Here is a 14,215-nt window from a genome sequence, read left to right as displayed (position 1 = left end):
TAATGTTTTAATATATAAAAGAGTTATAACGGTTAACGGGTACTTGTGATCACCCTACTGATACTGTTAGTAAAGACGAAGTTGAAGGAACATTGGTGTAATTTGCCTTTTATTTAATAGCATATCCAAACTTTATTTATTTATTAGTAGTATTATTGATAAAATTGACAATTAAAAATATATTTCCCAAAGAGGCAATTACTTAAAAAAAAACTAATAATAAAAAAAGGGAAGAACATGAATACCCCAAAATCAGCTATCAATGTCTGAGCAGAAAGACGTCAGAAAGAAAGAGAGTGAGTGGAGGGGTTATGGCGGCCAATTCCTCCAAAGGAAACCAGCCCATGAAGGAATTCTCTGTAAATTTTCAGATGAACAATTTGATTATTATTAATATTTTATTCTGGTGGTCCCTCCTCTTTGCTGGTAGCATTGGATTGAGGGGGTCACGGACATAAAAGGCGGTGATCGATTAGATTATGCACTCTGCTCAATTTTCCCCTCTTTTTTTAATCGTTTGTTTTTTTCAGATTGGGATTACTTCGGATTCCCCCATTTTCATGCTCCCTTTCTTCTCACCTTCTTCTTCTCTCTTTCTTCTTCGTTCTTCTACTACTTCACTTTCCTGTTGGACAAGGGTTGGATTTAGATTGCTGGATTTTCTGCTCTTTTTAGCTCTCCCAAGGTTTGAATTGAATCTTATCTTCTTCTTCCTCTTTTGGATTCTACTGAGTAGTTGTTTTGTTTCTTCAATTGGGTGAGTTTGATTCAGCTGTGCTAGTGTTCTAAAATGAATAGTTGCTTTGTTTCTTCAATCGGGTGAGTTTTTATTCAGCTCAGCTAGTGTTCTAGTTGATTTTTTTCTTCAATTGGGTGAGTTTGATTCAGCTGAGCTAGTGTTCTAATTGGAGTAGTTGTTTGTGTTTCTTCAATTGGGTGAGTTTTATTCAGGTCAGCTACTGTTGTAGTTGTTTTGTTTCTTCAATTGGGTGAGTTTGATTCAGCTGAGCTAGTGTTCTAATTGGAGTAGTTGTTTGTGTTTCTTCAATTGGGTGAGTTTTATTCAGGTCAGCTATTGTTCTAGTTGTTTTGTTTCTTCAATTGGGTGAGTTTGATTCAGCTGAGCTAGTGTTCTAGAATGAGTAGATGCTTTGTTTCTTCAATTGGGTGAATTTTATTCAGCTCAGCTAGTGTTCTAGTTGATTTGTTTCTTCAATTGGGTGAGTTTGATTCAGCTCAGCTAGTGTTCTAATCTGAGTAGTTGTTCTGTTTCTTCAATTGGGTGAGTTTGATTCAGCTCAGCTAGTGTTCTAGTTGATTTGTTTCTTCAATTAGGCGAGTTTGATTCAGCTGAGCTAGTGTTCTAAAATGAATAGTTGTTTTGTTTCATCAATTGGGCGAGTCTTGAGCTTTCACTGTCTGGTTTTGTTTACTGAATTTGAACCTTGCTTGTTTGCTACTAGTAAGGATCCATGGGAGAGAAGAAACCTACTGGTTTTCTAATAAGAATCTTTGACTCTTTGATTGGATATTCCCATGATTGAATATGAAAAATATTGTTAATGCCTAATAGATAAGCAATCTCTCCAAGTTGGCTATAATAACCGATTGTTTATGAACTTTGAAGGCGAGTTCTTAACTCCTTTAAGTAAGTTTAAGTGACGTATTGTCGTCTGAACTTGATTGAAGTGACATATTGACTCCGGGAATTAGCTTTAAAGTGATCTATTGGTCTGAATTTGTTTAGAGTGATACACATTTTTACCTGTCTAAATCTCGATTTGCCCTACCACTGAGGAATTTGGGGATTAATCATGTTAGTTTAAGCAACTTCGAGTTCGATTAAATTATCTTTGAACTTGATTAAAGTTACATATTGACCCCATAATTTGCTTTTAAGTGCTCTATTGGCCTGAATTTGTTTAAAACAAACATGCTTCAAAGTGACTAAATCTCCATTTGCATAGGAATTTGGGGATTAATCATGTTAGTTTAAGCAACTTCGAGTTCGAGGGGTTAATTGGTTGTTTTCGAAGTTGGAGGGATCCTTAGACTTCTTTAGATAAGTTTGGGGTAAGGGATGTGAGAACGGTGAATACTTGTATGGGAAGTGTGGATGATTGTTTTTATTTTGTAAGCAACTTTGAGTTCGAGGGGTTAATCGGTTGTTTTCAAAGTTGGAGGGATACTTTGACTTCTCTAGATAAGTTTGGGGTAAGGGACATGAGAACGGTGGATACTCGTATGGAAATTGTGGATGATTGTTTTTATTTTGTAGAGCCAAATCAAACAATCTTGTTAAGTATGTCTTGTTCACGGTGTTTAAGATTGTATGTTACTACGTTTTTTTAATACGAAACAGTTGTTAATTTTGTTCCAGATGTCGTCTTCGAGACCAGCCCACTCCTCATCTAGCAGTACTAGATCCAAACACAGTGCTAGGATCATTGCTCAAACTACTGTAGATGCGAAGCTCCACGCGGAGTTTGAGTCGTCGGGAAGTTCATTTGACTACTCGAACTCTGTGCGTGTTACCAGTTCTTTCGATGGAATTCAACCGCCTAGGTCTGACAAAGTAACAACAGCTTATCTTCATCACATTCAGAAAGGCAAGATGATCCAGTCATTTGGCTGCTTGCTAGCCTTAGATGACAAAACTTTGAAAGTCATTGCGTACAGTGAGAATGCTCCCGAAATGTTGACAATGGTTAGTCATGCCGTTCCTAGTGTCGGGGAGAACCCGGTTCTCGGATTTAATAGTGATGTAAAGAATATCTTCACTGCACCAAGTGCAACTGCTTTGCTGAAAGCGCTTGGGTTCGGGGATGTTTCTCTTTTGAATCCCGTTTTAGTCCATTGCAAGACTTCTGGGAGGCCGTTTTATGCTATCATCCATCGGGTGACTGGTGGCTTTATAATCGACTTTGAACCAGTGAAGCCATATGAGGTCCCCATGACTGCTTCTGGTGCCTTGCAGTCATATAAGCTTGCAGCTAAAGCAATCGCCCGGTTGCAGTCGTTACCCAGCGGGAGCATAGAACGGCTTTGTGATACAATGGTTCAAGAAGTGTTTGAGCTCACTGGTTATGACAGGGTGATGACTTATAAATTTCATGATGATGACCATGGAGAAGTTATCTCGGAGATTACAAAGCCGGGATTGGAGCCTTATTTGGGTCTACATTATCCGGCTACTGATATTCCTCAGGCGTCCCGCTTTCTGTTCATGAAGAATAAGGTTAGAATGATCGTTGACTGTAATGCAAAAAACGTCAAGGTGCTTCAAGATGAGAAGCTTCCGATGGACCTGACATTATGTGGTTCGACGCTAAGGGCCCCGCATAGTTGTCATCTACAATATATGGATAACATGACCTCGATTGCTTCACTGGTTATGGCGGTGATAATCAATGAGGGCGATGACGATGATGACGATCCTGCTTCTGGACAACCGCAGAAAAGGAAGAGACTTTGGGGTTTGGTTGTATGCCATAATACATCTCCGAGGTTTGTTCCGTTCCCTCTGAGGTATGCTTGTGAGTTTCTAGCTCAAGTTTTTGCTATCCATGTCAGCAAGGAATTGGAATTAGAAAATCAGATTGTCGAAAAGAACATTTTACGTACCCAGACACTCTTATGTGACATGTTGATGCGGGATGCACCCCTCGGAATTGTGTCACAACACCCGAACATAATGGATCTTGTGAAGTGTGATGGGGCTGTTCTATTCTATCAGAACAAATTGTGGAGGCTCGGGGCAACTCCGGATGAGCGTCAAATTCGAGATATAGCTATATGGCTCTCGGACTACCATAAGGATTCCACAGGTTTGAGTACAGATAGCTTGCACGATGCCGGGTTTCCGGGGGCGCTCTCTTTTTCAGATGTAGTTTGTGGAATGGCAGCTGTGAGAATATCTTCAAAGGACATGCTTTTTTGGTTTCGGTCTCCAGCTTCTGCTGAAGTTCGCTGGGGTGGAGCTAAACATGAACCCGGTGAAAGAGATGATAACAGGAAAATGCAGCCACGATCATCTTTCAAGGCGTTTCTCGAAGTTGTAAAGGCAAGGAGTTCGCCATGGAAGGACTTTGAAATGGATGCAATCCATTCTCTCCAACTTATCCTGAGGAACGCCTTCAAAGACAGAGAAAGTGGGGGAGGAGATAGCGTTATGATTCGTTCGAGGCTTAATGAGCTTAAAATTGAAGGAATGCAAGAACTGGAAGCAGTGACTAGCGAGATGGTCCGTTTAATTGAAACTGCCTCGGTGCCAATATTGGCTGTTGATGTTGATGGGCTGGTTAATGGGTGGAATACGAAACTTTCTGAATTGACGGGTCTGTCTGTTGATAATGCAATCGGGAAGCATCTGCTGACACTCGTGGAAGATTCTTCCCTTGATATAGTGAAGAACATGTTGTTCTCCGCATTACAGGGTATGTCTGATTAAACTTCATCCGCATGATTATATATGATATAAATGAGACAAAATAATTTATCGTGTCGTAATCATGTTATATAATTTATATTCCATTATTCCATATGATTATATAGAAGAATGAGCGTTGGCGTAACGGTAAACGTTGTTGTCGTGTGATCGAGAGGTCACGGGTTCGAGTCTTAGGAGCAGCCTCTTGCCAAAAGATTGGCAGGGGAAGGCTTGCCCCCAGTACACCCTTGTGGCGGGACCCCTCCCCCCCGTGGACCCTCACTTAGCGGGGACGCGTAGTGCACCGGGCCGCACTTTTTTATGTTCTTTGAGCTCAGAAATTACTTACGAACATTGTTATTATACCTTTCAGGCAAAGAGGAGCAAAACATTCAATTTGAGCTCAAAACATACAGCTCGAAAGCTGAAAACTGCCCCGTCAGCTTAATCGTTAATGCTTGTGCAAGCAAGGATGTTCAAGGAAATGTTGTCGGGGTGTGTTTCGTGGCTCAAGATATCACAGGCCAGAAGACAGTAATGGACAAGTTCACCCGGATCGAAGGGGATTACAAAGCAATCGTTCAAAACCCGAATCCATTGATCCCCCCAATATTCGGGACAGATGAATTTGGCTGGTGTTCTGAATGGAATCCAGCTATGGTAAAATTGACTGGATGGAAGCGAGAAGAAGTAATCGATAAAATGCTTTTAGGTGAGGTTTTCGGGATTAATAGAGCTTGCTGCCGTCTTAGGAATCGAGAAACCTTTGTAAATCTTGGGATTTTACTTAATAATGCAATGACTGGCCAGGAAACTGAGAAAGTAACTTTCAGCTTCCTAGCTCGGAACGGAAAGTATGTGGAGTGCCTGTTATGTTTGAGTAAGAAATTGAACCGAGAAGGTTCTGTTACGGGTATATTCTGTTTCCTGCAGCTTGCAAGCCAAGAGCTGCAACAAGCACTCCATATTCAGCAATTATCCGAGCAAATTGCGTTAAAAAGATTGAAAACATTAGCCTATATGAAAAGGCAGATCCAGAATCCTCTAGCCGGAATTATTTCCGCCCAGAAAATGTTGGAGGATACTAAGTTGGATGCGGAACAAAAGAAGTTTCTGGGTTCCAGTTCCCTGTGTCAGCAACAGCTAAGCAAAGTTGTCGACAGCCCCGATTTTGATAGCATCACTGAAGGGTATGAACTATGAACTTCTTTCGTTTTTTTGGGTAAATAATTTATTAGTCCCTATATTTTTACTTAACACATTGTTTAGTCCCCCGTATTTTAATAATACAGTGCTCGGTCTTCAATTTTTGTTCTATTCAATAGTTTAGTCTCTCAAATATTTGAATTAGTAAACCGTCTAGTCCCTCTATAAGGGACTAAACTGTTTAATAAAACAAACGTTACCGTCTAAACAATGTATACTATTATTAAACTATAGCGTTAACATTATGGTCCCTAAACTTCATTTCTTCACAAAAAAATCCTTAAATTTTACATCCTTTAATATTAAAGTCCAAATCAACAAAAATCTGTTAAGAAATTAATGAAATAATAGGATAAGACCGGTATTTCACCATAATTTTTGGTAACATGAATAAAAAGAGAGAGTCTATGATATAGTCACACTTGTTCAGGCCATCATTTCGTTATTTTTTTAACGGATTTTTGTTGATTTGGACTTCTGAAGGATTTTTATGTCAAAAAATGAAGTTTAAGGGCCATAAGGTTAGTTACGCTCTAGTTCAGGAGCCGGGAATCTATTTTATGCATTTTAGTAGTGACCCTTGAATTTTAGTGCATTATTTTGAGATCGTCATCCGTCATTTTGAGTTTTTTTACTTTTAAAAGGGAGTTTTATATTAGTAAATGACAAATTTCGGAGACTTTCGTATACGTTTTTGAAGGTAAGTGAGTCTTTATGTTTTATAATAACGTTTCCGATGTCCGTTATTGTCTCAGGTACTTGGATCTGGAAATGGTTGAGTTCACTCTTCATGAGGTTCTTATAGCTTCCTTCAGTCAAATCACAACAAAAGTCAAAGCAAAGGGTATGCAGATAGTCCGGGACGTAACAGAAGAAATCATGTACGAAAAGTTATACGGTGATAGTATTAGACTTCAACAGGTTTTAGCTGACTTTTTGACAGTGTCCGTGAATTATGCGCCAACCGGAGGCCAGCTTATCTTTGCAACTAACTTTACTAAAGATCAGTTAGGGAAATCTGTTCATCTTGTCCATCTTGAATTTAGGTACTACCTTATTACTTTTGTTTGACTAAAGCATCTTTCTCGAATGTTTACGAGATTCAGCGCAAAAAGGTAAAAATGGCGCTTGTACTTGTCAAGATAGTCGACTTTGAGCTCTCGTGCTTTGATTCGGTGGTTTTTCGCCCTTAAAACTCTTACTTCTGGTGAAATCTTGCACCCTCTGATATATAGCTCGATTACACACGTCTTCCGAGTCCCTATTGAACCACTGGTACCGGTGAAGTTCAGTTGTTTTGACATAATTATCATATGTAGAACGTCGAAGACGTGCGTGATAGAGCTGTTAAAGGGGTGCCGGATTTCACTGAAAGTAGAAGTACACTATTTGAGGGTGCCATGCAACGGTAAACGTTGCTCTCGTGTGACCGAGAGGTCACGGGTTCGAGTCTTAGGAGCGGCCTCTTGCCAAAAAAAAAAAAAAAATTGGCAAGGGAAGGCTTGCCCCATTACACCCTTGTGGTGGGACCTCTTCCCGGACCCTCGCTTAGTGGGGACCCGTAGTGCACCGGGCCGCCCTTTTATAAGTACCGAATCAAAGTACAGGGACTTCAAGTCGAAAATCTTGACGACTGCAGGGTAACTTTTACCTTTCGGGTGAAAGATTCGGCATTTGAACTACGATTTAAAATGTTGCAGCATCACCATTGTGTGTACATGTTGTTTGAATATGAGCAGATCCCGGGTGCATTTATCCGGTTTGTACATTCAAAGGCAGAATTGTTTCTTCTATAAATGCAGCTAAATCTGTTGTTGCGTTTTCTTTCGAGCAGGATAATGCACGCTGGTAACGGGATACCCGAAGCAGTACTAAGTCCAATGTTCGGTGGTGATGGAGGTATTTCCGAGGAGAGCATCAGTCTTTTCGTAAGCCGAAAACTGGTGAAGCTCATGAACGGCGATGTACAGTACTTGAGGGAAGCGGGTAAGTCGAGTTTCATTATATCGGTTGAGCTTGCCGGTGGTAGTAAGCCACGGGGCTAGCTAACTCGGGTAGTAAGTAAAAGATTAAAAAGAAGAATTAACAGTTGGATTCTGCGACTTCACACGTGTAATCACCCGTTTTTCACTCAATGATGAATGCCGGATAAAGTGTTACCGGAATAACCTTTTGCTGGAGATACCGAATCAAGTTACGAGTGTATCAATCTAGCCGCCTTGTTGTACTTTTAGCTTACTTTTTTCAAGTTGTAAATAATGTTAATCTCACAAAGGCTTGAAATGTTTTAACTTTGTTTCATAAACTCTTGCTATGGATTGAGTCTAATAATAATAAAAATGCTAATTTTGTCTTTCCCGTGGACGATTACGATGACATAGTTATTGTTATTCACATTGTTACGATCATCATTATAATCATCGTTATCATTCTCCATTGCGGGTAACTCCATTGCGGGTGCAGGCAGCTAGCGTGCCTGTGCCTGAATAGACCGACCCCTCTCATCACAATTTGGTACGTTTGACGACTTTCCCTTTCCGCATCCAGATAACGACTTCTCTTCGAAGATGAATCTCCTTTTTAATAATTTCTATTTTCTAGAAGTTAATTTGATTAATTCTTTTATCTTATGTCTTCACCAAAATTATGATTACTTTTTCTAAATAATTTAATTTTGTAATTATCTTTAAATAATCAATTTTCATATTATATAAATAAAATAAAATGAGTTAAATTCCCTACAAGATTATTGGACAAATTAAATCTAATTTTAACTCCATGATAAAAAAAAACTTTAAATCAATTTTACCCGCGTAAACATATACAAGTAACTTCATGGCTAATTTCATACTTATCAAATACAAGTAACTTCATGGCTAATTTCATACTTATCAAACAGGTGTCCTGCATACTTATCAGATTCAGAAGTCTGGTATCCTTAGAACTTATGAAGGAGAAAAATGCAGTCCTCTAGTAACTCGCACAAATCAACTCCAGCATTGCTTAAGGGCTAAGGTTTTTTTTTTTTCTTTTTAATAATTTCTATTTTTAAAAATTAATTTGATTAATTCTTTTATCTTATGTCTTCACCAAAATTGGTTTATCTTAAGTTAAAGATATATTTTTTTAGTATGATTACTTTTTCCAAATAATTTAATTTTGTAATTATCTTTAAATAACTAATTTTCATAGTATATAAATAAAATAAAATGAGTTAAATTCCCTATAAGATTACTGGACAAATTAAATCCAATTTTAACTCCATGATAAAAAAAACTTCAATTCAAGTTTATCCTCATAAAAATATACAGAGTAACTTCATGGCTAACTTCATACTTATCAGATATTTACCAGATTCAGAAGTTTAGTGTCCTTGGAACTTGTGAAGGAGAAGGATGTGGCTATATAGTTTTCCAGCAACTGGCACAAATAAAATCCATCAATGCTTAAGGGTTAAGTTTTTTTTTTATTTTTTCCTTTTTAATAATTTCTATTTTTTAAAATTAATTTGATTAATTCTTTTATCTTATGACTTCACAAAAAATGGTTTATCTTAAGTTAAAGATATATATTTTTAATATGATTACTTTTTCTAAATAATTTAATTTTGTAATTATCTTTGAATAATTAATCATCATAGTATATAAATAAAATAAAATGAGTTAAATTTCCTATAAGGGTAACTTTATGGCTAACTTGATACTTATCCGATTCAGAAGTTTGGTGTCATTGGAACTTGTGAAGGAGAAGAATGTGGCTATACAGTCTTCCAGCAATTGGCACAAATAAACTTCTACAATGCTTAAGGGCTAAGTTTTTTTTTCCTTTTTAATAATTTCTATTTTTAAAAATTAATTTAATTATTTCTTTTCTTATGTCTTCACCACAATTGGTTTATTTATTTTTTTTTTTTGAAGAGGCCAAAATTGGTTTATGTTAAGTTAAAGATATATTTTTTTTAGTATGATTAATTTTTCTAAATAATTTAATTTTGTAATTATCTTTAAATAATCAATTTTCATAGTGTATAAATAAAATAAAATGAGTTAAATTCCTTGGACAAATTAAATCCAATTTTAACTCCATGATAAAAGTAAAATTCAATTCAATTTTACCCTCGTAATAAAATATATGAGGGTAACTTCATGACTAACTTCATACTTATCAGACAGGTGTCCTTCATACTTATCAGGAAGTTTGGTATCTTTGGAACTTGTGAAGAAGAAGCATGTGACTATACAGTCCTCCACTGGCACAAATCAACTCCAGCAAGGTTTAAGGGCAAAGTTTTTTTTTCTTATTTTTTCCTTTTTAATAATTGCTATTTATTTATTTATTTTTGATAGAGCTATTTATTTAAATTAACTTGATTAATTAGTTTGTCTCATGTCTTTACCAAAATTGGTTTATGTTAAGTTAAGGATATATTTGTTTTAATATGATTACCTTTTCTAAATAATCTAATTTTGTAATTATCTTTAAATAATTAATTTTCATAGTATATAAATAAAATAAAATAAAATGAGTTAAATTCATTATTGGGCAAATTAATCCAATTTAACTCCATGATAAAAAAAAAACTTCAATTCAATTTTACCCTCATAATAACATATGCCCAACAGAATTTAGCACAAAAATTCTTACAGAAGGGTATTACGTGAACTAGAATTTTACACTGAGCTGTTTTGTAATTAAAATTAAACTTCAACATTCTTACAAAAAAAAAAAAACCAAACTACTACTCAGAAATAAAAGCTTAATGATGAATCAAAATACCAATTAAAATCATTATAACAATTGAAGCAATGTCATTAAGAAAAATAAATAACAATTACAAAGAGCAATTAATTGAACTCTATTAATTTCATCATCAAATCAGCCTAATAAACCAAAAATTAAAATTCAACTGACATTGTTATACAAAATTAACCTAACTTCATACTTATCAGATTGAGAAATAACTTAAAAGCCTGAAAAGACAATAAAGAGTTGTCTAATGTCTTGAGATCTGAAAAGATAATAGAGAGTTGTTTGGTGTCTTTGAGACATGTGAAGGAGAAAACTGTGGCTATACAATCCTCCATCATAATAAAGAGTTGTCTAGTGTTCTTGAGATCTAAAAAGATAATAGAGAGTTGTCTAGTGTCCTTGGGACTTGTGAAGGAGAACACTGTGGCTATACAGTCCTCCAGCAACTGGAATAAATACTTATCAGATTCAGAAGCAACTTAAAGTTTCTAAAAGATAATAGAGAGTTGTCTAGTAGGATAGCAAGTTACAAAATTTTTCTTCTGTAGGATATACATGTATTTTATTTCTATTATTATTAAATTCATAATTAAAGTAGTTAATAAATTAAATAGTTAATGGTGGGGGTTGTCCTTAGGAGATGTGAAAGAGAAGACTATGCTATAGAGTCCTCTAGCACAATAGATGTTTGGTGTCATTGGGATTTGTGAAGGAAAAGACTGTGGCTATACAGTTCTCCTGAAGAGGCAATAGTTGTCTGGTGTTCTTGAAACTTGTGAAGGTTCTCCTGAAGAGGCAATAGATGTCTGGTGTCTTTGAAACTTGTGAAGGAGAACAGTTTTCCTGAAGAGACAATAGTTATCTGGTGTCTTTGAAACTTGTGAAGGAAAACACTGTGGCTATACAATCATCCAACAACTGGCACAAATCAACTCCAGCAATGCTTAAGAGCTAAGGTTGTTTATTTTTTCCTTTTTAATAATTGCTATTTTTAAAAAATTAATTTGATTAATTAGTTTATCTTATATTTTCACCAAAATTGGTTTATCTTATAAGTAAAAATAAAATAAAATGAGTTAAGCTCCTTACAAGATTATTGGACAAATTAATCCAATTTTAACTCCATGATAAAAAAAAAAACTTCTATTCAATTTTACCCTCATAATAAAATTAAACAACAGAAATAGCCACAAAATTTCTTACAAAAGGTATTAAGTGAACTAGAATTTTACAGTGAACTGTTTTGTAATTAAAATTAAACTTCAACATTCTTAGGGCTTATAAAAGGAAATAAAAACAACAAAATATAAAACAACAGTACAAAAAAACCAAACTATTAGTCAGAAATAAAAGCATAATTATACATGGCAATGGACATTAACGGATCCAGATTTCACTGACACGAGATACTCTAATCCGGTTCTCAAACCCTCCCACGATCATCCCTGGCAACAGCAGCTTGTATATTCGGTACGATTGATAATAACGACAGCAGAACACAACAGAACGTAACAGCACGAGCAAAATTTATCAAAGTTTCGGGTTTTTATTCTTCTTAATTACTCTTCGGCCTAATATCTATACCCTGAATTAGAAGTCCGTTTTTCAAATGATCTGCATTAGTCTCCAAAATGCTAATTTCCAAATCCCCAACTTCATCTTGTCTGTTAAAATAATCCCCCAATTCAATCTCCAGCCACCCGTCTTGTCTTTCCTTTGGACGAATATGATTATGATGATCATTATTGTTCTCTGTTACTGGTGCAGGCAGCTGCAACGTCATAGCGTGCATGTACCCGCACAGACCGACCCTTCTCACAACAACTTGGTTCCTTTGACGCCTTTCCTTTCTCGGATCCAGATAAAGACTTCTCTTTGAATAATCTCCTTCTGCTCCTGAAATTCCTACATTCACCTCTACCGGATAGGTGTCTAATCCGTGAGAGGCGGCTACTAATCTGTATACCAGGTGTGCTGTGTAGTGAGTTTCTGGTGATAGCATTGTAGCTTTGATTTTGCCACGGATTTCCAGCCAATACACGTTGATCAGCCCCGCAACCTCTGCGAATCTGTTTGCAATTTCGTATATGCAAAATCATAATACTGATAGGAATTATGATAGTAAGTAATAAACGTGATATTGGAGATGAAGGAAACGGAAACACGATCAAGAATGCAACTTCTGCAAATCTGTAATAAGCTGAATCAGAATATCAATTGAAATCATGATGACCAAGAAAATTCAACTTCCGTGAATCTTTTAGTATTTTCATATATGATGAATCATAATAACAATCAAAATCATGACTGTATTTTCATATATGACGACGGAAATTAATGATAATAATCAAAATATGGGAACAGAAACAAAATCAGGAGTCCAATACTGCAACTTCTGCAATTCGGTACGCATTTTCCTATAAGCTGAATCAAAATATCAAGAACAAACATTAAAGATAAAGCAAAAACAAACAAAATCACATCTGCAATTACTGCGAATCTATAATTTCATATATCCTGAAATTATGATAATTATGAAAACATGGAACAAAAACAAAATCAGGAGTCCAAGGCTCCAACTTCTGCAGCCCTGTACACATTTTCTTATATGCTGAATTGAAATCCAACAATTAATAGAAAACCACAAAAATTCAGAACTGTAATTTCTGCTGTTTTGGTTTTCCAACAACTAAAGGGAAAAAAATGAGGAAAATCCACAAACCTTGATTTGTGTTGAGCATTACTCCATTCCCAATATCTGACAGTATCACTCCATTCAATTATGAGATCCCTTGCAGAAAGCATGATCATTTTCTTCCCGCTCCATTTATCCAGCCCAAAGCTCTCCCAAATAAAAAATTACATATTAGCAAAATATCATATTATATAGCAGCCATAGATTTCTGAGAATTATCTATTCACGGGAAATAAGTCAATCTAACAATTACACAAAAGAATTAACTGAAGTATGAAGTTAGATCAGAAATTGAAATTCAACAGATATACTGATATACAAAATTGACATAACTTCATACTTAGAACACAAAATTAAGAGATTCTAACCTTTTTTCCATTGTCAAAGATTATAGGATTACTAGAGAGGCGAAGATAGAGATCTTTAGCAGAAGGATAAGTAGACAACAGAGAAGGATCAGAAAACTGAGAGATTAAAGCTTGGTAATCACAAGGAATAAAGCTTCTCCAAACTGCATCAGATTCAGAAACCGACTTAAAAACAGAACAAACCAGGGAGAATCTGCCAACGTCCTTAGGACTTGAGAAGGAGAAGATGGTGGCTATGCAGTTTTCCGGCAACTGGCACAATTCAACTCCAGGCATACTTTCCATAGCTCTTTTTTTTATTCTGTTCTTCTCAGTGATACTGAGACTGAGAAATGATATGATATTTGGTTCGGTGGCACACTTGTTTATATAGAATATTGTTCAAAGGATAAGTATCAAAACTACTAACATCGGTGATTTATAACAATTTTTATAATATCGGGACTGCAACTGTAAGTTTTGTAGAGCTTTTTTTAAACCTGTGTTGGGTGATTTCTTGCCTTGTGTAGGAGAAGCTATGAGTATTCGGGAAGCTCTAAGTTGGTTCAACAGAAAGCGTGTATGGACGGATGTCTTGTTGAAACCGATGCAGATGTGGTGGTTTTAGATCTTAATCAACATGCCTTTAGGTTTTATCATAGTCTTGTTCTTGATGATTGTAATATGCTGATTCATTCGTTTAATGATGTTAGTATCATTTTTTCCTTCTACGAATAATGTTGACCATGAATTTGCAAGGGCATCCTATTCTATGCCAGGACTAATAGA

At 36.0% G+C, this 14,215-nt stretch overlaps 2 protein-coding genes across 3 annotated transcripts; one reads left to right on the top strand and one right to left on the bottom strand.

Moving 5' to 3' along the window:
* Positions 1-232: 232 nt before the first annotated feature.
* LOC136207453 (phytochrome A) lies at positions 233-7,993 on the top strand. Of its 2 annotated transcripts, none has more exons than XM_065998707.1 (5): positions 233-685; positions 2,363-4,436; positions 4,803-5,619; positions 6,391-6,681; positions 7,470-7,993. In XM_065998707.1, exons 2-5 carry the CDS (start codon positions 2,381-2,383, stop codon positions 7,678-7,680), a joined length of 3,375 nt encoding a protein of 1,124 aa, XP_065854779.1. In that variant the 5' UTR covers positions 233-685; positions 2,363-2,380; the 3' UTR covers positions 7,681-7,993. The 2 variants fall into 2 exon arrangements, with proteins under 2 accessions (XP_065854779.1, XP_065854777.1); XM_065998705.1 differs by having other exon boundaries at positions 234-685; positions 2,381-4,436.
* Positions 7,994-11,610: 3,617 nt separating this feature from the next.
* Positions 11,611-13,805, bottom strand: LOC136205413 (F-box protein PP2-B10-like). The gene is made up of 3 exons (XM_065995994.1): positions 13,448-13,805; positions 13,107-13,228; positions 11,611-12,453 (listed from the first exon to the last, which is right to left on the bottom strand). Exons 1-3 carry the CDS (start codon positions 13,730-13,732, stop codon positions 11,940-11,942), a joined length of 921 nt encoding a protein of 306 aa, XP_065852066.1. The 5' UTR covers positions 13,733-13,805; the 3' UTR covers positions 11,611-11,939.
* Between the last annotated feature and the right edge of the window lie 410 nt (positions 13,806-14,215).

Source organism: Euphorbia lathyris, chromosome 9, assembly GCF_963576675.1.
Source record: "Euphorbia lathyris chromosome 9, ddEupLath1.1, whole genome shotgun sequence".
NCBI lineage: Eukaryota > Viridiplantae > Streptophyta > Magnoliopsida > Malpighiales > Euphorbiaceae > Euphorbia > Euphorbia lathyris.
Note: the sequence above shows the minus strand (reverse complement) of the source record. Positions and strands in the feature narration are given on the sequence as shown.